The sequence below is a fragment of the Phoxinus phoxinus genome (assembly GCF_949152265.1).
Source record: "Phoxinus phoxinus genome assembly, chromosome: 7".
Taxonomy (NCBI): domain Eukaryota; kingdom Metazoa; phylum Chordata; class Actinopteri; order Cypriniformes; family Leuciscidae; genus Phoxinus; species Phoxinus phoxinus.
In genome coordinates this window covers 25,051,182-25,077,421 of record NC_136882.1, presented here as the reverse complement: position 1 = coordinate 25,077,421, position 26,240 = coordinate 25,051,182, and the positions used below count along the sequence as shown (strand labels likewise).

The 26,240-nt window shown below is 36.5% G+C and overlaps 2 protein-coding genes across 6 annotated transcripts in view; one reads left to right on the top strand and one right to left on the bottom strand.

Moving 5' to 3' along the window:
• Positions 1-21,369, bottom strand: part of uggt2 (UDP-glucose glycoprotein glucosyltransferase 2) — a 35,150-nt gene extending 13,781 nt beyond the window's left edge. For 2 of the 4 annotated variants that reach the window (XM_079619613.1, XM_079619615.1), the window contains exons 1-30: positions 21,293-21,369; positions 20,501-20,634; positions 19,621-19,703; positions 19,403-19,533; positions 19,112-19,224; positions 18,807-18,984; positions 18,556-18,652; positions 17,934-18,003; positions 17,678-17,778; positions 16,515-16,614; positions 14,508-14,568; positions 13,974-14,065; positions 13,674-13,827; positions 12,777-12,896; positions 12,445-12,530; positions 11,918-12,053; positions 11,479-11,610; positions 11,041-11,205; positions 10,762-10,885; positions 10,472-10,570; positions 10,063-10,154; positions 9,157-9,366; positions 7,229-7,360; positions 3,755-3,882; positions 3,558-3,653; positions 3,052-3,154; positions 1,277-1,356; positions 565-754; positions 320-478; positions 34-119 (exon numbers count right to left, since the gene is read on the bottom strand). In XM_079619613.1, the coding sequence (XP_079475739.1) occupies positions 34-119; positions 320-478; positions 565-754; positions 1,277-1,356; positions 3,052-3,154; positions 3,558-3,653; positions 3,755-3,882; positions 7,229-7,360; positions 9,157-9,366; positions 10,063-10,154; positions 10,472-10,570; positions 10,762-10,885; positions 11,041-11,205; positions 11,479-11,610; positions 11,918-12,053; positions 12,445-12,530; positions 12,777-12,896; positions 13,674-13,827; positions 13,974-14,065; positions 14,508-14,568; positions 16,515-16,614; positions 17,678-17,778; positions 17,934-18,003; positions 18,556-18,652; positions 18,807-18,984; positions 19,112-19,224; positions 19,403-19,533; positions 19,621-19,703; positions 20,501-20,622 (3,440 nt within the window). In that variant the 5' untranslated portion in view covers positions 20,623-20,634; positions 21,293-21,369. The remainder of the gene's footprint in view (positions 1-33; positions 120-319; positions 479-564; positions 755-1,276; positions 1,357-3,051; positions 3,155-3,557; positions 3,654-3,754; positions 3,883-7,228; positions 7,361-9,156; positions 9,367-10,062; positions 10,155-10,471; positions 10,571-10,761; positions 10,886-11,040; positions 11,206-11,478; positions 11,611-11,917; positions 12,054-12,444; positions 12,531-12,776; positions 12,897-13,673; positions 13,828-13,973; positions 14,066-14,507; positions 14,569-16,514; positions 16,615-17,677; positions 17,779-17,933; positions 18,004-18,555; positions 18,653-18,806; positions 18,985-19,111; positions 19,225-19,402; positions 19,534-19,620; positions 19,704-20,500; positions 20,635-21,292) is intronic. The other 2 variants (XM_079619616.1, XM_079619614.1) reach the window with 2 other exon arrangements.
• A 2,690-nt stretch (positions 21,370-24,059) lies between these two features.
• Positions 24,060-26,240, top strand: part of hs6st3b (heparan sulfate 6-O-sulfotransferase 3b) — a 64,596-nt gene continuing 62,415 nt past the window's right edge. The window contains exon 1 of one of the 2 annotated variants that reach the window (XM_079618403.1): positions 24,060-24,961. In XM_079618403.1, coding sequence (XP_079474529.1) covers positions 24,417-24,961 — 545 coding nt within the window. In that variant the 5' untranslated portion in view covers positions 24,060-24,416. The remainder of the gene's footprint in view (positions 24,962-26,240) is intronic. The other variant, XR_013798279.1, reaches the window with a different exon arrangement.

Sequence of the window (26,240 nt, the reverse complement as noted above, 5' to 3'; positions counted from 1 at the left end):
GTAAATGTATATCAGTGAAGTGAAAACACTCACGCCTGTATTTGATAGATGTCCTCTGAGCGGCCCTCGCGCAGCCTCAGGATCCATGCGCCGGGGTTGGCCTTCAACTGGAAATAGCCCTGTACAATGCAGTGGGTTAGTTTTTGCTTTAGTGTTCCACAAAAGAAAGTCAGTCATCCAGGTTTGGATTGACATGAGGGTGAGTAAATAATAAAATAATTCTCATTTTGGGACCATGTAACACTTACCATACCAGGAAAATTCCTTTAAGAGATTTAAAAAATAATTTGGACAAAGCCAAGAAGAGGGACACACTCACCAGGTTGGCCATGACGATAGTGTCATGCATGAGAGGTTTCTGTCTCATGCCCAGTGTAAACTGAAGTCCTCTGGGAGGCTGACCTGTGGACAGGTCAAAACAGTGGCCCTCCAACAGTAGATACTCAAGCTCATACTCAGCATTCACTACACCGCTGACCTGACAAACAGTAAGAGAAGACTCATTTATTCATCAAGATCCGTAATTCTGACACGGCTAAACATCTCTTTAGTTAGAACTCATACCTCCTGTAAGTGGATGTTGTCTAGATCATATGGGCTCCTGACCGCCTCTACCATCCAGCTCTCTGGGGTGATCATATTAAGAGTGAGCAGAGGGGATTCTGGGATTTCCGTAAATCGAGCCATAGGGCCGGGGGAAATGGAGTTGTTACCAAAGAAGGAAACATCCGGCTCCAAAACATATTGATAAAAGCTGCCAGAAAATAAAATAAAAGTTAAATACATCACTTGTAAAATAAACTGGTGGTCTGTTGTAATTTGCCATTTTAAGGTGTGAATAGCTAGGAATCCTATAACAAAATATTTCTAATCCTGCCCTTTTTTGGGGGAATTTAAATCAAATAATGTTTGAAAATGAAATATTTTATATACTACTAAAGAGAGAAAATAAATAAATAAAATACAACAACAGAACATGGAATGTACATGCTGATTTTCAAGTATAGGCTAACAAATTTACTGTCATTGATTATTATTTACATTACTGCACCCATTTCTGCCAATTAGAAAGCATATTTTTTCCACTATTCTGACATTTTTAACTATCAAACTCTGTTAAAGAAACAAAAGAATAGAGGAAAAACAAAACAAGATGATATCTGCAGAGCAGCACTAGGCTGTTGTATGAGTGTGTGTTTGTGTGTGTGTGCGTGTACATGTGTGCGTGTCCCCCAACACTCTCAGAGATGAAGTTTAATTAAGCTTTTGCTCTCACCTCTTCAGGGGCATCTCAGACAGCTTGGCTCGACAGTTCATGAACACCTGCACTTTCATATTGACCACTTGACCAAGCACCTGCAGCACACACAGAGGAGACGGCCAGGTTATTACCCACTCACAAACAACAGGATTCAGGAGGGAATGCTCAAGGTCAAGCTCTACTGAACCACATACAGATGAGCACGTTTCAAGTTCTTTATGACTTTAGAGGACGTAATACAATGGTTATGTATATAAAAACACTCTTTAAAGATCCAGAGACCATGGAAAAATATTGAAACCAATACGAGGGTTTACATGAAAAAATTCCTGTGCATTCCTGTAGCCGAATGAGTAGAGCATGGTGGCAGGCAGCAACACCAAAGTCACCAATGTAAGGTTTGTGCCACAGCTGCCCTAAACAAACAGTATTGGTGATTACCAAAATAATTTGTTATGCTTCTGTAATGGTTAATCCACCAGTATGTAAGCTCTTTAGTCACAAAGGTTTCATCAAAAGCAAGTCTTTGGGAACAACTAGAAACTATTTGGAAGTCAATAACAACAGAGACTGTGGAAAAGTACTGTATATAAAAACAATGCCAGCAAGAATGCAAGCTGTCATCAAGGCCAAAGGACATTATACAAAATATTACGTTTTTTGGTTATTATTTGTGAATAAAGACTATTTAGCTGACGGTTTCAGTTTGTTATTTGGTTAATACATGACAATTAGTCATTAAATAGTTTAAATAGTTTTTTAAAGTTTGACAGATTCCTAAAATATTTGTGTTTTCTGTTTATTATGAGAAGGATCAATTTGTTTACCTTGAATGCAATGCAAGCTGTTTTCAATAAAAGCGTCAGGCAAATGCGTAAAACTTAAATATAAATGTAAAGACAACGCTGCACTTAGTTAAAGAAATCTAAAAATAGGCATGGTTTAGAAACTCAATCAATTAATGGATAATGTTTTTAAAAATCCTTTTATAGTGATTGCAGGGGCAGATTTCCATTTTCATGCCAGGAACTAATCATTGAAATTAACAGATTTCCAGTGGTGGCTCGTCAGGGGAGGCACAGCCTACTTATGAACTTTATGAGGTGAAAATGGGAGAAAGGCGATTTATTGTTAAATAAAATCCCCAGTTATTCATTTTATCTCAGAATGTATATTTCTTGATTGTAAAGAAAAATAACATGGCAGAGGAGGCTAGCCTCCCTTGGTATATCAACCAATCATCGACGAGACGTAAATCACGTGATTAGTTTGAACTGCTACCGCTGATGTAACTGGAGAGTAGATATATTGAATATTTGACAGCAAAAAAATGACTAAACTACCTTTCAAACAACAGCTACAAATTCAAAATGAAGGAAGACCCCATGCCATGCCCAAGTTGCATATAGGTTACAGCAATCAGCTTCACCAAACGGCCGAACGTGCTCTTTTAACACAGACATTTAAAAGGACGGATTTTTGCTTCGAATGATAGGATAGGACAAGGTGAGTGAACTTATATTGTCTTGCTGCCAGTTGCCACTGCAGATTTCAATAATCAACAAAAAAACATTGTAATTTAAAAGAGTCTCAATGGAACATTCAGCTTTCTGAGACATCAAGTGCCACTACTTTTTTCTCATATGAAACGTTTATTTGCTTGTAACTCTTGCTGTTCAGTTGATGTTGGTGTAGATGCAGGAAGCCCTGGCAATGACATACTATGACTGTATTAAAAGCGTAAGCACACAGATGCGTAAGCACACAGATGTGACCAAAGTTGTACGTACAGCTAATAAAGGAGCCAGCTTCTGTGCATCCCTGGTGAGAGGATCCACAATGGCAACCACGTCATAGAACACCTCATCTTCACGCTGTGCCAGTTGAAGAACGCTGTTGAAAGACACATCTGGTCAGCTTGATACATAGGTAGTGAAAACAAGTGTTGCATTAATGAGAATGGATGGGATGTTTGGATATTCAGATGAGATGACTCACTTTCATTGAGTAAGTTGTTGGACCAATTTGGACAGACAACTTGCCATTTCATTTTAGACCCATTCATGTTAGAATGATTCATTGAAAAAAAAAAAAAAAAAGACTCAAAAGGTACAATAGCAGAAACCACCATTACTGAGATACTTACATACAGCTTATTTATGCAATGTTTTTTCCCTATGGTTTGCAGTCAGAAAAGCAGCAAGAGGGTCTGGTGCAATGTAATCTTTGTTTTTCAAAATGTAGAAACTCGATCAAAACACTGTAAAGAAAACCTTTAGCGTTAGCAGTACTGCACCTGTGTTTGTCCTTCAGAAATTTGACGTCTTTTCTGGACTCTCCTTTAGGTGATGCAGTGAGAAGAGCATCTACTTTCATGATTAGATCACTGGCCCTGTGAAGAGAAATAACAGGATTCAGTTTTGCTCTAACAAACAAATAATTGTACATCTACAGACTTATCGGCTTAGGGCGACAAACAAAAACAGGGCATACTTCTGGGCATTCAAGTTCATCTGCTTGATCTTGGATTTAATCTTTTCTGCTGAACTTCGCAGTGTGATCTTCTCTAGCAGATGAAAATCGTCCAAACTGAAGTCTTCTTCAGCCAATAGGCCCAGGATCTAGTGAAGACGTTAACCACATTGTTAGTTACAATTGTACATTCGGGGCACATCACAGGCCACGACTCCAAAGTGTCAGTTGATGTGCTTACCACCTCAAACTTCTACACCCAAAACCCTTATAAACCCCCCTTATAACCACATGAGAGAGAGAGTAATTTATATGTATGCCAATGTCAAACGCTTTTTAAAGCTAATCAAAGCAAGGCCGACTGCCAGACTGTCATTCTGGCTTTTAATATCAATGTGTTTTCACACTGAAAGTACTCTTGATTTTTTTAACACACAATCTGAATTTAACCAGTTTTCCATTTCTTGCTAATTTTGTTTTGCATCTTTTCATTTTTCATTTGGCTAGCAGACCATGTCATTTTTCAGAGTTACATTTACCCTTTTACACTTTAAAGTCAATTAAGCTCCAGCTAAAAGAAATTAATTAGAAATACTTCTTGTTAAAAGCAAGTATACATTATATTATCATAAAATCTAATAAGAATATATTTATGCATAAAATATTATTTATAAAATACTACAATAATATATTGTTTTATATTAAAAAAAAGGTGACCGTTACTTGTACGTTCAATGATTTCGTAGCTGATATACAAAATTGTACATACAATAATATAAATACAACATATATACACTACCGGTTGTTAATGTTTCTGAAAGTAGTCTCTTAATCTCACCAAGGCTGCATTTATTACAATAAAAACAGTAACACTGTGAAATATTATTACAATTTAAATTAACCAGTTTGTTATGATTAACCAGTTTGTTATAATGTTGTGACATATTTTCAAATGTAATTTATTCATGTGATGGCAAAGCTGAATTTACCATTACTCCAGTCTTTAGTGTCACATGGTCCTTAAATTATTCTTATATGCTGATTTGGTGCTAAAGAAACGTTTCTTATTATTATTATTAAACATTTAATATTTTTTATTTAATATTAATATTTTTTATAAAATAAAGTGCAACCAATATTTTTTACCAGTCATCAAACAGACTAATCCTTAATAAACTTACGAAAGTTATTCAGTCAAGAGCAAGGAGTGATTGTTCTTTGTCTTTTGGTGTTTGATAAGTATTAAAAACAAACAGCAGGAATATTAGGCTGTTGTCACTTTAAGAGCTGATGCTTAGATCTAATGAATATACTGTTACACATGCGTTTTATTCCTCAACAGTTTACTTTAGTTAAGACATAACTGACTATGTTTACAAGGATATTTGCCAAGATGGCCATTTTGACAATTTTGTTTGAATATATAAGTTCAAGTGCAAGAAGATGTGAAAGAGCTCAATTCAGTATTCACATGCTGTCTGAGACGCTGATATCTGTGTGCACGCTTCTGATTTTTGCGCAAGAACAAAAATGAACTCCACATACTCCAACTGTAACGGTATTTCCAAATAACAAAAGTTTTATAACAAAGGAAGTTAAGGAATGTTTGAATAGGAAGAAGTTGGCATTTATAAATCATGACAAAATTAAATTAAAAATAGTCCAAAAGGAATTGAATATATTACTGAAGGGGGCGAGGAAAAAATATAGAGATACAATAGAAGATAATTTTGCTACAGGGAATTTAAAAAAACAGTGGGATGCAATGAAAGTTGTAACAAATATGGCACCACCTCACAAAACTTGTATAACTGATGATGACGAACAAAGGGCAAATTACTTAAATTACTTTTTTCTTATGTTTGAGTCACCAGCTGATTATACGTGTGTTCTGGACAATGTAATATGTGAACCGGGTCAGAGGTTAGTGGTTGACCCACAGGTGGTCAGCACTTTATTTAGAGGTGTATGCTCTAAAAAAATATATGGGTCCGGATAGAATTCGTATTCTGAGGTTAAAATTACGAACACGAGAGCCCCGCAAGGATGTGTCTGCTCACCAATTTTATTTACACTATACACCAATGATTGCGTAGCACGTCAAGACAATACTTTTTTTATCAAATTTTCTGATGACACTGCTATTTTAAGCTTATTAAATAGGAAAGATAATGTTTCTCATTATTTCTCTGAGGTGGAGAGATTTGTAGATTGGTGTGACAATAACTCCTTAATACTAAATGGAACTAAGACGGCTGAGATGATTTTCGATCCTAGAAGTGTAGGGGACCATAGTCCGGTAATGATACACGGTAATATCATTGCACAAGTCCCTTCATATAAGTATTTGGGAGTCTTTATAGATAATTCACTATGCTGGTCTTTTCATGTCAGCAATCTTTGTTCCAGGCTACAGCAGAGACTACACTTTCTACGTAGGTTAAAAGCGTTTGGAGTGAATCAGAGAATCATGTATTTTTTTTACCAGTCTATTTTCGAGAGTTTGATTATATATGGTATTACTGCATGGTATGGTAATCTCTCTGTCCAATTAAAATCAAGATTAGGACGTTTGCTTCAATTTTAAACCATGCTAGGAACATTGTTGGAGACGATACTCATATCCTGAATGCCAACTTTAAATTATTACCATCAGGAAGGAGGTATAGGGTCTTGATGTGCAGGTCTAATTGACTGAAAAATTCCTTTGTTCCTACTGCAATCATAGTGTTAAACAGATAAAATATTATGAATTGCCATCGTGTCTTCTATGTATCTAACTTCACTTACTTTTTATTTATTTTAATGTATGTTGTAATGTACGTATTGATTGCCATTGTGTTATGTATTTAACTTTACTTATTTTTATTCGTTTTTAATGTATGTTGTTGTATGTATGGACTTTGCACGTTGTCCACGACAAATTTCCCAGTGATGGGACAAATAAAGTATAAAGTAAGTAAAGTAAGTAAAGTAAAGTAACATATTAGTCTGGTTCATAACACATGTATTATCTTATAAAACCAAAGGGAACAAAAGAGCAGAAAGACAAGAATAAATTCTGGGGATCACTTTGGTGTGTTGGAGAATGATGGGATGTGTCACTGCCGTTTCAGGCTGTGGCCCATTTTGTGCTTGTCTGTCAACAAAGACTCTGCTGAGAAAGCACAGCAATATGACAGTTCGGCGGTTCCATATAACCCCTGACCCCTGCAGCAGAGGTTGCTGAGTGGACGCTGGTGAATTAACGCCAGGCTTCATTTCTCTCCTCCTCTCCTCACAGGTTAGGACAGGCCAAGCAAATGGCTTAATACTGAGTCAACAAAAAAAGCGGCCCCATCAGAGAGACCAACTGGTGAGACCTTACGGTTCAGACTATTTATCATCCAAATCAGCAGTCTGTACCGTAGGTCATTAGGATATAAATTATTTCATAATGCCTATGGAATTTCTCTTGAGGTGTCTAAAGGTGGAGGGGGTGTTTGTGAATCTCACCCTGCCGTTGCTGACCACAGCTCCTTGTCCAGCTTTCAGCTTCAGAACTTCCTTACAGTACTTCTGCTGGCTGTGCAGGAAGTCCACCTCCATCGTGTTGAACTTCTTCTCAAAGGCATCATGGTCCATACCCTACAGGAGATCAAACACATTTAACACTTGAATACTTGGGAAAGGTGACACATATTACTGTGGAAAAAGTGATCATATTGCGAGCAGTCATTACTCCAGTCTCACATGATCCTTCAGAATTAATTCTAATATATTTAAGAACCATTTCCACACACACACACGAGAGAGAGAGAGAGAGAGAGAGAGAGAGAGAGAGAGAGAGAGAGAGAGAGAGAGAGAGAGAGAGAGGAAGATCTAAGATCTTCATAGTCACAGAGTAAGGAATTATTCTTTTCATAATAAATATTTATTTATGATACTTATTTGAACTAAGTGTAGTAAAAAATGTGGAAAGAACAAATTGATTGGCTCATTAGTTAGTTTTTTGATTACACTGCAAGGAGGAAATAGTTAATCAATGTGTTATTGGCAACTAAGGGGGGCACATTTGTGGAAGTGCAATCATTAGAGTATTTTGAGAGAAATATTAAATTGGCTAGACCAATGAAAAATGTGCTGCCATTGGAGACCGTGTCTCACGAATCAATCATTAAACATTTTCATTTATCCGACATGTAATTAAAAAATGGCTTCAGTGCCGATAACAAATCTCGGGTGTTTCAGCTGCAGAGAGTCAGATTATTAGTGTTTCCATCATTTGGACCTTATGAAAAGGAAGGAAATGCTAATATCAGCACAACACCTCTCCTTTCCATCCAATAACAGAGCCATTACAGGTCTCAGGCACAAGCTCTCAGGGAACCAAAAAAACTCTCTCTCCAACCATTTTCAACAAAAAAAACCCGTAGGAATACTGGGTAGGATGGAACACTTTCTCTTATCGAATACGTTACGATGGAAATAAATAGAGGGAGCAGGAGGGACAGAGACAATGAAAAAACGAGAAGAAAAAAACAAAAACAAAAAAGCTCTCCATGTGCTTGACAGACCAATCAATCTTTCTGAGAATTGCAATACTCTGTCAATAAGACCCTAGACTCAAATTGTGGTTATACAAGGTATAGGGTATACAATTTTATCATGGTGATGACAGGAGGAAACAATAAAAGTAGCATTTGATGTCAAGTGCTTTAATATAGATAAGATCTAGATGGTAATGGGTAGACTCCAAGTGACACAAGCTACTTACTATATGGTAAGAAAATGCTTTAAATTAAAACAATAAGCCACAAGGGGCAGTGCATTACTATGATTTTAACAATAAAAGGTTGCTGACGCTTTATATAAATATATACAGACTGACAGGAGCGGAAGACATATTGGCCACAAACACACTGTAAAGTTTCAGGAGTGACAAAGCATTTGGATTTATTTTGGTTTATTATGGGCTTGTTCTTGTTTTCTGTTTTTATAGCAAGATCTGGCAACACAAATAACTCCAGGCTTGTACCACGTTCCCTGTGATTTAGTGCACCACACGTATAGAAGAGAGAAACATATCTGATGCACATTAAAATATGTCAATCACAACTAGTTGTTCAGTTTGGTTTCGAAGTGTGTAACTTCATAGAACTTTTGTAAATGTGGTTGTCATTACCTGCATTTTTTGGGGAGTTGATTTGGTTTTCACTCCTGTAAATTATTGAACAGGATTTAGCACTAAAAGGTGAATTGACAACCGATTTTAGCTGCAGTGTGTACGTGTACGTCTGCCAACTGAACTCAAGTGACATAAATTAACAGAAAAAAAAAGACAGACAGACAGACAGGCGAGAAAAGAACGGGTATTTAAAGATAAATCCAACTCTACACATAATTCCCCATAACCCAGACACAGTATTTCACACTCCACTGACCTGTTTAAGTAAGTGCTTAATCTTGGTGCCTTGTTTGAAGAGCTCAACATTTTCTTCTTTGAGGAGTTTTAGGGTGAAGTCGAGCGTGTTCTTGTTGCTTTGGGTGAGGAGAGAAGCCCAGAAGGCTCGGTACAGACCGCTGTTGTCCTCCGTGGGATTTCCAATGGGGTTATTGATCACCCCGACACGACAGCTGGAGCTGCTGGATTTCTGCAAACAAACACTGGATCAGTAACTCTCTTGAAAAGGAGATTATAGCAAACAAGATGATAGCAAATCACATTATGTCATTCTGAATTTTGTAAAGGACCTGGGTCAGATCACTAAAATGAAATAAAGCAATGATCGTCATACACAGATTTTGAGAGTAAGATATTTTTAACGTTACTAGTATGTTATTACAGTTATTCAGCTATATAAAACATAAGAACATATTTGTGAACTCAAAGAATGATTTGAGAGATAAACTAGATCAATATCTGGGTCTTGATACAATAACGCTGTAATTTGTCAAATCTATTGTTATTCAAAACTGTGATAACATGTAATCTGCATTGTACTTTGCAATTATTTTCTCAGTTTATTCTGAGATTAGATTTCGGTCAAATACAAATAACGTGTTAATAATGTTCTGCCTTCAGCTTGCTCTTAATGGTGGTCTCTCCTTTATCCCAAATATTAATATATATATATATATATATATATATATATATATATATATATATATATATATATATATAATTGGTCCGTTACCACTGGATTTTGTTAATTAACCAAGACCACAAGAATGCTTTCAAAGATTAATTGCTCTCAGATTAATTTCTAAAATGCACGTGTGCCTCTGCTCTCTGAAGATGCGATTCCTGTGGATACAACTAATTGGAAATAAAAACTGCAGTAGTTCACCATATGTTTCAAGGCATTCCAGAGCAATTGCCTCCCAGAAGGCTGTTCAATATCTGCTACAATCCACACAGTCACTCCGTACATCTCCTCCTCTATGAGAGAAGGAAAAATGTTTTACTTAAGAATAATGCTTTTTAGGAAAACACAGTTTGGATAGTTTTTGAGCTAAAAAGTGTTCTTGTAATGTGCTTTACATTATTGAAAGTACTATTTATTAAACCAACATGCAATGTTAATTTTACTAGTAATACTGGCAGTGCATTGTTAAACACTTCACTGATGGCCACTCATACTCTATTTTATAAAATAAAGCAATCAGAATGAAAATCCAACAATTATATTAGAAAAACACATTATAAACTATGAAATCGCCCCACCAAAGAATCTATATGGAAAAGATATAACTCACCATCTCTGGTTAAATACTTAATTCTCTTAGAGACAACTGCTGTTTTGTCTCTAGAGTCCAAGTATGCAAACATAGTTGTGTCATCCCAGTCATCTGCAACTATTTGTTTAATTATAACAGAAATGATTAAGGCAGTTAATAAGGAACATTGAGAATATATATTGGTAATGAAATGTTGATAGTATTGTGACAATGTTATTGAGATGGAGATTGCAGTGTGATTGTAACAGTGATAATGACTAAGATTAACAATGGCTCTGGTTTGGGTCAGGTGTTCATTAAAGGGCTACCTGGTGAGGCAGTGAAATCCAGATATCGTCTCTCAGAGCTAAGAATCAATGGGTTGATACGGGGAACTACATTGGCCTGCTCCATCAGGAAGTCCACCACATCGCCACTCTCAGTGATTTGACCCTGTATATGATCGGAATCTCCTTAGAATTTGCTAACTAACCAGATTACAGACACATTCACAGTTAGCCTTCACTGCCTTTGTGTCAGATTTGCAAACAATTAACTTAAAGAAAAGCCTTAAAAGTAATATTTGGCCAGCAAAAATAATAGCGCACCATAAAGACAGATTTCTGGAAGAAGTTCGTAGTTTCCATGATTCTCTGCAGCAGAACCGTCTCGAGTTCCTCTGGGTCCATCTCCTCACTACTGAGTGGAACACCATTGAACAAACCCACTGGTAGGGCTCCTAATCCACTCTTCCTGTAAAAGACTCCTCCAGCCTGAAAAAACACATAATATCAAATGTTCATAAAGACGCATACATCTGGCTTTTCAAAATAAAGTCTCTGTCCATGTGTGCCTAGGAATATTCAATAAGCAGCAGTTTATATTTACCAATGCTATGAAAAGCATCTGTGATTTTCCATTTTAAATGACAAAAGTGCTATAATTCTCTGCTAATTAAACTGGGACAATTTAACAAAAAGAGTACATACTGTAATTGTACCTGCCATCTTTGTTATGGAGCACATAACACTATGTATTAGCATTACCTTTCTGTTGTCATCATAGCTTGAGTCCACTCCAAGAATTCTGGCAGCATTTGCTTTTGGAAATTTCTTCTTCAGATATGCAGTTATTGTATCCACAGAAAGTGTCTTCCCAACTTCCACCCTGTTATATATCTGCATGTGAAAAAAAAAGCTCACTAGTATATAATGGGCAAAATAGTGCATTACATTCACAGAACACTGTCATTCAGTCTTAGAAGGAGAATAACCTAAAGTCTATGGATATCCTTCCTTTCTCATCCATAAAACTATTATCTTAGGGGAAAAAAAACTGTACGTTATAACTGAATATAACTGTTATAGTACATGCTACGGGACAAGCTTTCGAATATTATACTTAAAGTGAAGGAGAACCCTAAAGTAACATTCAAAAGGTCATTTTGATTTAAAAGAGCATCACAGAAAACACAAAGATACTCACTGACACCATGGACGTGAAAGCCTGTGCTTCGTCATACTCCTCTGAGATGTAGTTTAACATCCTAAAGAGAGCAACACCTGCATCCAAATATCCATCCACTTTATCATCTACACTGACAACCAGTACAAACCCAATCCTAAGAGACATAGAAACATAAACGCATATCAAATCTGACATCCATTCTTATTTACAATTAACATATCAACAAACATAAATGAACAGTAGACTCATAATAAGATAATAAGGTTTGTTTGGTGAATGTTAAGTAGGTATAATGTCAGCTGCTCATTACACAGTTACTTACCAAATAGAAATGGACATAAAATATTGATTTGAGTTTAAATTGTGTTTGATAAGTAAGAAACCATGAAGTGATATGAAACTAGCTATGTAAAGACTTGCCTGTGACAATGGTCCATTATACAGTTCATTATATCAGAATCATATAGTTCAGAAAGCCACATAATTAAAAAAATATATTAAGGCTCAGGTAAAATGTATTAAATGCTGTTGTTGAGTACACATACCTGAGGGGAATGTTATGTTTGTAAAAGAGTTCTGCTAATTTGACCAGCTCAACGCTCTCTTCTTGTGCTGGGTCAAGTAACAGAACCTGCAAACAGCAAAGAAAAACATTTTAATCTTTCAAATGATCTCAAAACATCAACAGTACTTTAAAAAAAAAAACATTTTATTCTAAATACAATTGAATTAACATTATTTACAAAGATAGGTCTGCTGCAGTCCTAAAAAAAGGAGGGATATCAGAGGATAAAAAGCATCTCTTCCCTGCATAAACCTGTCAACACAGCTAGATTTGTGCTTAGACTATAATCAACTCACAGGCAAGTAGACTCACCAAGTTAAAGAAATTACGGCGTATTTGTCGAATAACACCAGGAAATGTTGCTCTGAGGAGCTCCTGTAGACTTGAGGGCCAGTGGCGATACATGGAGTCCTTCTCAATATCATTAACCCACTAGAAATCAGACAACAGGCATTTGTTAAATTGTAAAAGCATTCATGTGAACAGTAAAAGCTTATTTTCAGCAACTTGGGTTCCAGAAGTATTTTTCCATCTATTTTCTGCATTAGACATTTTTTTAACAAAACAACCAAGATGTATTACGATATTTGATTCGGAGTTGAATTTTGTTGAATTGGTTTTTACTTTTATAACCAAATTTCGCTATATAGACTTAGAATAGCCTTTACTTCCAGAACTCCAGAACTTTTGTAGCCTGGGAAAACCCAGACCACTCTCAGTTGTAACTGAGTTAGGGTCTGGCAAAGCTCCATAGACAATTCATTTCCACAGGGGCGTCACCAACGGACGTCGGATAGATCTAAAACCAATCAGAGCGATGAATGACATGACGTATGCAGAGCGACAGAGAAACATCTCGAGACTCTCAGCAATTCTCAGTTTGTGTTAAAGAAAATGACAATTTTAAATCGCTTGAAACAGACGCGATAGCTGATTCGAACGAGTGATGTTGTGATGTTCCACGGCGGCATCCATCTTTGTAATGTACAAAATCTGCGTCACCGTCTCTGCTCTGTCGTCATCGTGTAAAGCCCGCCCCAACGTTTCTGATTGGTGCCGCGATTTCAACGGATTGGAAATGGGTTTCAATGGGCTCTTTGCCAGACCCACTTGCAGAGCAAATCTAAATTTGCCGGAAGTGGTCTGGGTTTTCTCAGGCTAGAACTTTAGAGCTCTACAACTACATTTAAATAATTAGATGAGTCTCACCATAATGGATGAGTGGCGGATGTCCAGAGCGTAGCTGTCTTCTACAGTGGTTGATGTTGGTAAATGCAGAAACTTACTAATGCTGCTTCCTCTGATGCCAAGGTTATGAAGACCTTCAAGAATCTTAGCCTCACCTCTGAGAATGTCCAGGATGCTACAGAGCAGTTGAGAATGTACAGTATGTGATTAACACACATAATACATGTTGGGGAATGTTATTGGTGTCAATTACACACTAATACTTTGAACAGCAGACAGAAACCAGTCAGTAAGAGAATCTTGTGCTGGGAAGGATGATACCTGAATGGGTTATGAATGTCCAGGTCAACATGTATTCCATTTATGAAAAGACTGGCATCTCCAGGATGGATCCCCATCGACTCACTCAGACTCTGCAAAGTAAATATCAGGTCAGATGAAGACAGCTAAACCGTGACCTTGAATTCAGTGGGCTTTAGTGGCATTTTGCTTTTATCCAAAGCAGCTTCCTGTTTTTTACATTACAGGTTCAGTCCCTCTGAAGTAACCTAGGGTTGGGTGTCTTGATCAAGGGTCATGGCTCGCTTCTTATGTGGCTTGAATCAGCAAGCCTTAACCATTAAGCTACACCACCACTTTATGGACCTTATTTTAAATGTTTTATTATGGACATATGATATGCTTAAACTCTCCTAAAATTTTTGTAATGGATATATCATCTGAAAGACTCAAGACACTCCTGAGTGTGGACCAGTTTCATCTTCTAAAAATAAATCAGAAAATTTGGGGTCCATTTGGCTGTGCTCGGAACTGTTTTTACAGTGGTCATCAGAAAAGTTGTTGAAAAAACCTTACCTTTTGGTTATCTTCTATTTCCTTTTTCATGTTCTGGTTTACGGCCACTCTTGTCAGTGATCTGTGGGGACAGTAAAACATGTACAGTGAGTATCAGCCCTAGCCAACATCCCAGAACAGTCATAAAAACCCATTTTAATCTCAGAAAACCTGTTCTCTCTTAGATGCCATATCGGCTATGCTGACAAACAGTAAACCACAGTTAGTCTGACTCAGCAAATTCTGAACACTGCACATAAAGCTGTCTAGAGCAGCAGTGAACGAAAGTCACAGTCACACATTAAAAATGACCTAGACATAATGCATATGCATGCATTCTGTGCCGTTACACATGCAAAAAATGCATAGTGGAATATTCTACAGCAATAACTGTTACAGATACTCCTGTTCCCAAGTTTCTTTAATTTGGATAAATGGAAACATTGTAAAAAAAAATATTTAAAAATGTTAAATTATTGGACTTATTCCAAAAACGGAAAATTATCCCATAATTGACTTACCCTCAAGCCATCCTAGATGTATGTGACATTCTTCTTTCAACCAAATACAATCAGGGTTATATTAAAAAAATATCATGGCTCTTCCCAGCTTTATAATGGGAGTGAATAGTACCTTGTTTTTTTAAGCACATCCATTCATCCATCCATCGCAAAAGTAATCCATAAAGTCCCCCCAATTACTTTACAATTATAAACTATAATCACTGGCTTCCGGTAACAGCCGTGCACAAGGTGAGTTCCGGCGGAATAGTGAATTCTGACCTCTGTACTTACGTGTTCATCAATGTGTCATGTGTCGAGTTTGAGGTCACTCTTCCGCCGGAACTAGACTCATGTACGGCCGTTACCGGAAGCCGATGATTATAGTTTACAGTTATTAAAGGAGAACTCCGGTCAATTTTAACATTGAGCTCAATTTTTAGTAAATTTGGAGTGCTGTCAATACAGAGAACAACGACAAAAATCGGTGTTGCCTACACCGTGTTATCCTATTTTTAAAATTTGCACCCTATTGACTTGAATGGGGCATGTTTTAAACCTGCTTTTATCCTCTTAACATCTTTGATGTGTCATTACAAGTGCCCAGCCATGTGAGTGATTCCTTCAGAGTGAACACGAGTGAATCTGACTGCAGTAGATGTGAAAGATATTAATAAAAATGATGTTAATTCAACCAGTGCAAATACCTGTATTTAGTTCCTGTTTTCGGTGGAAGTCCAAAGTAGTCGATTGTCGAGTTCACGCGCGTGATCATAGTAACTAAACCTATGCGCGTGAACTCGACAATCGACTACTTTGGACTTCGACCGAAAACAGGAACTAAATACAGGTATTTGCGCTGGCTGATATAACATCATTTTTATTCATATCTTTCACATCTACTGCAGTCAGATTCACTCGTGTTCACTCTGAAGGAATCACTCAACATGGCTGGGCACTTGTAATGACACATCAAGGATGATAAGACTAAGAACTGGTTAAGTTTAAAACTTGCCCCATTCAAGTCAATAGGGTGTACATTTTAAAAATAGGATAACACAGTGTAGGCAACACCGATTTTTGTCGTTGTTCTCTGTATTGACAGCACTCCAAATTTACTAAAAATTGAGCTCAATGTTAAAATTGACCGGAGTTCTCCTTTAATATGGATATTTTTCATACGAAAATGCATAACTTTTCAGAAGGCCTTTATTAACCCCCTGCACTTTTTTGGGCTTACAAAAAAGAGGTACCATTCACTCCAATTATAAAGCTCGGAAGAGCCAGGATATCCTTTTCCAAATCTATGTTTGGTTGAAAGAAAAAAGTCATATACACCTAGGATGGCTTGAGGGTGAGTACATTTTTGGGTGTACTAACTCTTTAACGATTACCGTTTTAGAATGCAACCATTTGTTGAAATATATTTCCTTTCTTCTTTTTGAGTTCTTTTGGAGGTTATTGTAACAAAGGTAATGATTTCTGCCTAAGATTCCAAGACACCAAGACTGAATTTCAGACTTTTTACCTTGCTCTGCTGGGGAAATTTTGGCTGAGGTCTTGCATCAATTTGAGAGAATCAAACTTTGGCACAGTCATGATCCGAGAAGCTGCCTGGAAACTGAGGTCTATTGGAAAAACAGAGAACGCATTTCAAAATCGTTTTTTTAAAGAAGCCAATAATCCATGAAGAATGTATGCAATATAAGATTAAGTTAAAACAATTTATAAAAAATATATAAATCTAAATGGTAATTTTCTTACACATTTTTTTTTGTGAAGAATCTAAAAGTTGTTCTCTTCTATTCAATTACACTGAATAAGGACAGGAGCTTTCAAGCTTCACAATGCAAAGGCATCATAAAAAATGCAGTCCTTATGTCTAAATCTTTGTGAGAAACGTATCGAATTTTATGCCCTAAAAAAAAGTCTGCCCTAAATCTCCTTCATGCTAAAGCAGCAATTCTTGATTTGTGGAAGAATCTGGATCTCAAATTCTGAGATCATCATTGAATAATTAATAATAATCAAGCTCCATTATAATTAATAACAATTGTAATAATTACAATAATTAAGATCCATTGCTATGGCATAGAAAACGTGTTACAAGAAAAACGAACATCATACAGGTTTGGAAACACATTAGGATGAGTACAATGTGTCAATTTAGATTTTTGGGTGAGACAATTAAGAAAGTGTTTGATGTATGTTTGATGAGTGAAAGTATTATGCCATGCAGCATCATTTTTAAACTAGTCTAAGGAGTCAGGGCAAAAAGCTAAAAAATTCCACCGGATTTTACAATTTCTCTCCAAAGTTATTACAAAAATCAACCGACCGTTTCAATAGCCATCATGGAGAGCTCTTCACGTCAAGTAAAATAAATTGCTTCATTTATCTATCAGCACAAAACTAAAACAGCTCTTATTTAGCCATTTTTGCTCGAGATCTCACAGGGCAAAATCGAACTTGGCTGTGGACATGAGCATCTGTTCAGAAGTCCGAACAGGAGTAGGACAGATCGCTGCAGCAAGCAAAGGGTACAAACTGCAACCTTTCCACTGCTTCCCAATTCATCAAGTGGACAGTTCTCTCCAGGAACCATGTGGATCGGTTTAATCGCACTGGGTGACGCAGCACAGAGTCCAGAACACCGTAAGAGAGAACCATCAATAACAGAAGCCAGCCCACCTTGGAGCTCCCACACTTTGAGAGGAGTCATGTCATTGGTGCTCTCCAGTAGATGCTTCCTCAGCTCTCCAAGTTCCTTCTGAAACTCTGGGTGGGACTTTCTGGAGGTGAAGGAGGACACTTTTTTTAACATAATGTGCACTACAGCACCATGGTACTTTTTTGTTAGTAAGCACAACGCAACACAATATTCATTTTAATCTATGACTAGATATAGGTACGAGAGAGAGAGAAAAAAAATCATCAGAGTGCTTACTTCAATTTCCCAAACAGAAATCCTTGGACTTCATCATTTTCATCATCATCGGTGGCGACTGATTTAGATTCTGCAAACAAATGCAAGTCACGTCAGTTTCAATTTATTCATTTAAATATTGCTAGCTACTTTTGTTCATAGCTAACTGCTTTTTCAATTAAGTAGCGTTTGGGGTCGGGTACGATTTTTCAATGTTTTTGAAAGAAGTTCCTAATGTTCACCAAGGCTTCATTTTGTGATCTGATCAAATCAGAAATCATTCTAATATGCTGATTTGGTGCTCAAGAAACATTTTTATATTAAACATCTTATTATTATCAATGTTGAAAACAGTTGGGCTGCTTAATATTTGTTGTAAACTATGATAGATTTTTTGTGTCCTTTTAAGTGTGATTTAAGTGTCCTTGCTGAATAAAAGTATATTAATGAATTTCTTCCAAAAAAAAGAAAGAAATTCTTACTGACCCCAAAGTTTTGAACCGTAGTATATTTTGTCAAGTTACTTATCATTTAAAGCCTATTTCCTAACTTGTTATTATAATAAAACTGTTACTGAGTTCATGCATTTATTACCTTAATCTATCCATTCTGTTACAAAAGGCAATTTGACATTGTACGATACCTTTAACCTGTGTGTCATCAACGGCTTTGTACTCTGTGTTTTTAATTGCCAGTTCAACACCATATCCAGACAACAGCATCCTTTCATTTTTCGGCTCCTGTGGTGACAAATCAGTGTGAGGCAACAAATATTGATAATAAATTCGTAAATAGTAAATAAACTATATAATACATAAAATCAAGATAAAATTTTCCATTGCACAGCTGACAATAAGACATGTATACAAGTCACACTACATTGCTAATACTCACAGACACAAAGTGTCGTAGCACATAGATGAGTTTGCCCTCCTGTGCCCGCTCTGACAGAACCTTATGAAAAGTGTTGAACTCCTTGGTGCCAATTTCAGCATAAAGAACAGCTACAGGCAGGTCTGTCTCATTGAGTCCTGGGTATTGGTGGTCAGACTTGTATAGGTAAGGTCTTGGCCTGCATAGGACACACAAAAGTGTGCAAAAATGTTATTATGAGAAACCAATTGGTTTGTTTTCATGAAACCGTGTATGGACTTAAATTATCACCAAAAGTCTCTGAATATATTGTTGGTTAACATTACCTGCCTGCTGCTGTCTTCAAGAGCTTCTTCATATCCTTGGTGTTACAGGCTTTTTTACCATGGACAACTATGAAAGCAGAGCATCCATCTGGGGGAGGTTCATCACTTGCGATCTATAGAATGAAAAGAAAGAGTTAACAATACTGTCTATGAGGTAAACCACATAGTGACTGTCTCACTAATTTCAAATTTACCAAACATTTTAATTAAAACTATTTAAAAAAAACTATTAGATGTGTTGGTGGTGGTGGTATACTCTAGGATCATTAGTATATCCAGAAAATAACTCACTTGTTGGAAAGCATGAACAGCTGGTGAGTAAGTCCTGAGAGACAGAGACAGCTTCAGCAGGTTGACCTGAAGATCTGTCAAAAATTGTCCAGCTTTCTTGATGATCAGGTTATAATATGACCGGATAGACTCTAAAGACAGGAAAGGTAATATCCATGTGTAATTCAATATAACACCATCAATCCAACCTCCAGAGAAGATAAAAAGTCAGTCATTACCTCCGTTTTTGTAAACCGTTAACTCCTTCACAGTATCAACAAACTGCCAGAACTTCTCGTCACCATCCTCTCGGATGAACTCGCTGCACAAAATTAGGTTTACATAACAAGACACAAGACAAGCATGAAACACAATAATGCAAATAAAAGTTCTGACAGAGAGATCATAGCAAGAGAAAAATGCTCTGTGTTGATCTAATTCAAAGCTATTAAAGTCACCATGAAATCAAAATGGACAATTCTTTTTTAATGGAATGTTTCAGCATTTATAATATAAATGATTTATCCATGCACATAATTTAGTTAACATTTATGAGCTCTCGTATTCTTTAATCACATGTTTACTAGCGTGAGGGCGGGACAACCTGTCACTCACATGAGATCACAGCAATGGCAAACAACAACCATCCATCATCCAACAATCCTATCAATTCCCAATGCACAAAATCAAGACCTGCCTTAACTTTTATTTTATTCGAGAAGCCATTTGTACATGCATACATCCCAATAGGGAAGAAAAGACTATTACACCTTACGTTTCATGCCGACTTATAGCACAATCTAAAACGATTTTTAAAAATATATAAAAATGTTGTATAATTGTTATACCCACAATCATTATAATTCATTAGAGACCACCACATGGAATATTTACATTGAAAATGCATTAGTCACACTTTGTCAAACAAGAAGAATTGGTAACTAGTTAAAGGAGCTAAAATATTCACTTTCCATAACATAATGTTAAGCTAAAATCTTGACATTGAACAAAGTTCAATAAACAGACATTGTTTTTTTATGCATGCAGTCAGCTATTTAAAAAGGAAGAGTAGCTAGCGAGATACTGAATTACAGGATAACAATTACAATTCCAGCCCACCTTGTTTCCAGCAGGAGAGGGGTCATGTCCCATTTGGCCTGAAGACTGGCGATGACTCCTTTAGATGCTGAGTGCACATGCTGGAACCTCAGCAAGACCAGCACAATAACAAACAGCCTCATGATCAGACACTGCTAAAAGTACATTAAAGATAACACTATTATAACTTTAATCAATAACATTAAGATACATTGGTCCATTACACATTGATGGATAATTTGCATACATTTCAAAATAGCTAGAGATGTCAAAAGCAAACATTATAAAATTAAGGAAAAGTTGTTATAAGAGCTACTATTAATTGTTTAGTGCAAATTAAAGCACTAAACAATAAAGCACTAAACAAAAAAAACAAAACAATAACGTGACAACAGAAAATAAAATGTCTCATCAGAAAATAACTTCATATTCACTGGAGCAAAAACTTAGAAATGATCATTTTTCAGTTAAAGAAGATACAGCAAGTCGAATCTGTCCAGTAAAACGCCACGTATACCTAAAATGTAACGTTATGTGTCAATTAGATGCATAATTGTTGCATTCCTTCATTCTTTCAGAGACATCAGCATCACTGCCCGTTTCATACAATTTATGCAAATCAGATGTAACAGACTTTGGTCATTCTGACGAATGAAGAAACAATAAGATGGGGGGAAGAATACAGACATGCATCACAAACTGTTCAAACACTATTAGCGTTTCTTTCTGGACTAAAAACAACATGTTTTTCAACAACAATAAACCGCGACATGCCTCTGTGATATACACAATGAATATGTTTTAAAAACACACCTAATTCATAGGAGACAGAGCCGCTGTATTACCCGTCTATTTTACAGGACGCCGCCATTGAGGGGTCCTGCATCTTAAATTCCCTCTTCCACAAATGGGAAAGCGACACATTCATTCCGCTTGAGTAAAAACGCGTCAACATTTCAGCGACTGATAGGCTTAACATTGTTGAAAAAAATGTTTTAATCTTAGTTATTATAGCAGTAAAATATCTTACAGCATTAGCATGTTTTAGAAGTTGTATGCAGGAGTTGGTTGTTCAGGCATTTTCATGGACAACTACTAGCAATAGGATGTAACGGCAGAGCTTATGAATGTGAAGTTCATGTTGATGTTTTTCCTCGGTTGGATTAGTTTAGTTTATTTATTTGCCAGACTTATGTCCAAAAACCACACAAGACAGGACAGATAAAAACTAAAAAACAACAAGCAAACAAACAGTAAAAAAAGAAAGCAAATACAAAAATTAAAATACATACAGACATTTCAGCCAATGCACTCTCAGTCTGGATGTGTATTGGAGCAGCTCACAAATGGATTTGAGAGTGCCAGCATGATACTGTTGGTAGACTCATCCAGACGTTGCATAAACCTAAACATCACATTTCTTAAAAGTGCTTTCAGTGTGGTTACTACAGATAAACTTGAGTAGAACAGTAACTTAGGCCTACGTGCTATGGTGTTTGCCTGCATATAACTTATAACACTGTCTGTATACAGCTATAGCTATATGTCATCATCAACATTCATATCATATGCAATACAATGCCCAAGGTATTTGATCTTTTTACAGACCTCAAGACAATTATTGGATAGCATGAACACATGAAAAAGAAGCCATTTATCCTGTTTCGGTCTGCATAGAACAGAACTTTTGCTGGAATTGTATTTTATATCATATTCCACCCCATAGTCAGAGCATATATTAAGAAGCTCCTAGTTAATTATTATAATCGATTAATTTAACCTAAAATATAGCTTATATCTCATTAATTTCTGTGAAAACAAATCACAAAGCCTAAAAATGGCTACAACTTTCAGATTACACCTTAATTGTAATGATCAAGAAAAAATATTTTACGTTTGGAATTAGCCTACTGTTTATATGATTTTAGTTTGTCTATACAAATACTGGGATTGCAGGTATAAATTATAGTATTTACATGAAGTCTATGTGTAAATATTTTTGAATAGTTAATTTTTAATTTGTTCATTTAATGTTGTTAATATTTATTGAAGAGATACTGATACTTTAGTTTAGACCAACATCATAGATATCATTAGATTTTTTTATGTTGCTAGGCCTACATAAACGGTGCTTTTATGTTATTTTACTGCATATAGACCTATTACATACATTTTATTGCATTTTAGCCTATTGCATTACTAATTTAGCCTAATATTAATATGCTGCTCAAAATATGGAGAATATCAGGGTAAAATATGGAGAACATCACTACCGTACCTCTTCTGATTCCATTCCCTGCTAATTCTATTCTATTCTATTTGTATATAGCAAAAAAAAAATCTATTTTGTTTATTTACAGGCTATGTATACACAGTGTGCTATATACAAATATAATATAATATAATATAGCCTAATATAGAATGGCTACAAAATTATTTTGTTAACCATGTGTCTTGTTCACATATAGGCTAGGCCTATCTTCTTCTCTTTTTTTTTTTTTTTTACTATCTGTGTTGCTGTCTCTGTGTACTGGAGGCTTCTTCTCTCCCCGAAACAAATTCATTGTGTGTGCAAACATACTTCGCAATATTTTCTTCTTCAGAACTCAACAATAGTATTCAGCTCGCACTGTCATTAATAAACCAAAGGGGGCGCTGCATAAGAAAAAAAGTGAATTTGCCCGAGGACAGATATTTTCCTGGGAAAAGTAAATGGTTAAACCCACCTGTAAAATACAAAACGCTTATTAATCATTAAAAAATCGACTATAAAATACTGCATGCCTATAGTAAATTTTTTGAAAATGAAAATGCTGTAGGCCTAAGAAGGAAAAAAACGAAAATTACAGGTGATGTATAAAGAATCAATGTCCTCCAGTTATTACCAAATTATATATATTGTTAAAAATTAAATGACAAAAAAGTAAATGTTGGTAGATAAATCTAAATATTAGGCTACATTAATCTGCAAAGATATATAACCAAAATCGAATTAGACAATTAGCCTACACACAGTCATGCACACATGCAAAGTGGGCTGGTTCATTGTAATTTTCCTACCTGGATGTACAGATCAAGAGATTCTACAAATAAACAATAAACGCTGATGTATAGTCTATTGAGTTAGAACATGCTCAAATTAAGCAGCATAAAATACAAATAATAAAAAAGAATGTAAGTAGGCTATAGACAGTGTAATCTGTTTGATTAATTTATAGCCTACATGCATTTCGATCAAATAGCCTATGATTGGCTTCAAATTATGATAAAATTCCCGTAGCATTCCTTAGTAGCCTATTTTCCCCAAAGTGATATGGCACAAAGATTGCACAGTGCAAAGAACTGTGAAGAAAATAATAAAATGCGCACAGTGAATTCTCTCAGTACTGGTGCCACTTTATTGCTGAAAATATACCTGAGCACTGGAGTGGGACCAGGTGCAGATGAAATTGTTCGCGTGCTACGAAAGAGCTCGTGCTACTGGTGCGACTGGCGCTCGCGTCTCGTTGACATCATTCGCATCATCCCGCTGATGCGCGTCGCGGGATGGATGGAAAACACAGACTCGTCGCGAGTGCGTGGAGATTCCGCAGAATAAAACAGACCAACGAGACACATCGAATCGTTTCATTTGCACAGAGCGACTAGACGTTAGTAGGCTACTTAAGTCTTATACTTTATAATACCACGATGTTCGGTTCTTGAACAGCATTTGGTTATGCAATTTATTAGCCTATGTTTGGTGACTTACACCATCTTCACAACTTTGTGAGAGTTTGATGTGAAGACTTGGATGACACACTTTCGCACATCTTTTTACCATATCAACATGTGGCATGGGGCTTTTGGGCTGGATCCCACGCGAACGTCCTGGAAGAAGACCCGGAGAGCAGATCATGATTCACACTAACTGCATGAACAATTTCCTTGTGTTAAAATGAATGATAAACCCAACAAATGGATTTTCATCCCAATTTTAGCCATTCTTTTTGTCATGATTGGGTACCAGTATATTTGTCCGGCAGGCGGTCATGCTTGTCATTTCAGGACAGGAGAGAAACTCGTGAGGATCGGTGCCCTGCCCACTCCAGACCCGACCACCGATGACCTGTACCGGGAGTTGGACCCGGAGGAAGACAGCCCACCTAAATGTGCGTCCAAATTCAACTTCACAGAGCGCGATCTGACACGCGATGTCGATTTCAACATCAGGGGAGATGATGTGATTGTGTTTCTGCACATTCAAAAGACAGGAGGAACCACCTTTGGCAGGCACCTGGTCAGGAATATTCGTTTGGAGCAGCCGTGCGACTGTAAAGCGGGACAGAAGAAATGCACGTGCCACCGGCCCGGTAAGCAGGAGTCCTGGCTCTTCTCACGGTTCTCCACGGGCTGGAGTTGCGGTTTGCACGCAGACTGGACTGAACTGACCAACTGCGTGCCGGTGATTATGGACAAAAGGCAGTCTCCAAAGCGCAAGAGGTAACACACCTCCCTTTCTCTCATAGACTAATTTGGGGAATTCATTTGCCGCTCTGTTGCTTCTAATGAAGGTAATGATGAAGTGTAGCCTAACACGTAGTCTGAGGGTGTTTTCACACTTGAGTCCACTCAGACCTCTTTAAGTAGACCACAATTGTTTTCACACTCTTTGAAAAGTGGGATCAGATCTAATACTTCTTCTACTGCTGCTGCTACTACTTCTAATAATTATCATTATAAATATGTTAAAATTATCTGGGAAAAAATGGTGTAGAAACAATTTTTACTCAGGAATCGCCAATGTCACAATTACAAAGAAATGGCAAGAAGTAAATTTGAATTAAAGAAGACATTTTGAAGAAAGACTAAAATAGATTCCAATATACTCCAATAATGTTTGTTTTATTTACTTCGAAAAAGTAAATTATTTTTTACAGTGTTTAGGCTTCAACTGTAATATATTTCCGACATATTATTTATTTACATGCTACTTTAAGTCTTTGAGCAATGTCGTTTGGAGACCCCTTTAGGTAGGTCTAAAACGTGAACCCAGTTCTATTTGCACTCATATTGTCCCTGCCATTAAAAAAGTAGACTCAAATCCTAATGTTGTCCATTTTGTGATGAGTTCTCAAATTACTTTATATAAAAAACTTTATAAGGTGAATACTAGTGCAAAAGAATACAGTTTGTGTCGTGTCCACAATGCATTCAGACTCCCTTCAGAGAGTCAGGTTCTCAGTCCTGTTTGATTTAAAGTGGTTTGAGTTCAATTGGAGCATTCACATACAAGCTAAACTGTCATTTGTGCAAACCAATTTTGGACCCCTGAAACAATACGTAAAGGTAAACTTAAAGGTAATATTTTTCCTCTGACATATATTGACGTGTTACTAATTATGGACCAGTTAAATGAGAAATTATTTTAACCACAGAAGCCAATCAATCACTCCAATGGTTAGGATTATAGTCCACTGTGAGAATACAGTGTCAAAAAAAGAGATCTGTGCATTATGAGTTATGTGCCTTTACTAAATCGAAGTCCCTTGTAATTTACTAGATTCCTAGAAATCCATTATGCCCTTACTCCTGAAATGCATTTTTTTTTAAATAGACGTTTATCATTTTTAGAAGGTATTTTAGTCATCTTCACCATATGAATCTACTTCACATACGTTTTTAAATATTTACCCTGTCAGAAAATGCACTAATTGGGGGTTTCATTGCCTGTGGCCCCTGTGTGTCACTCAGTGATATTCTTAATGTGACAGTGATATTA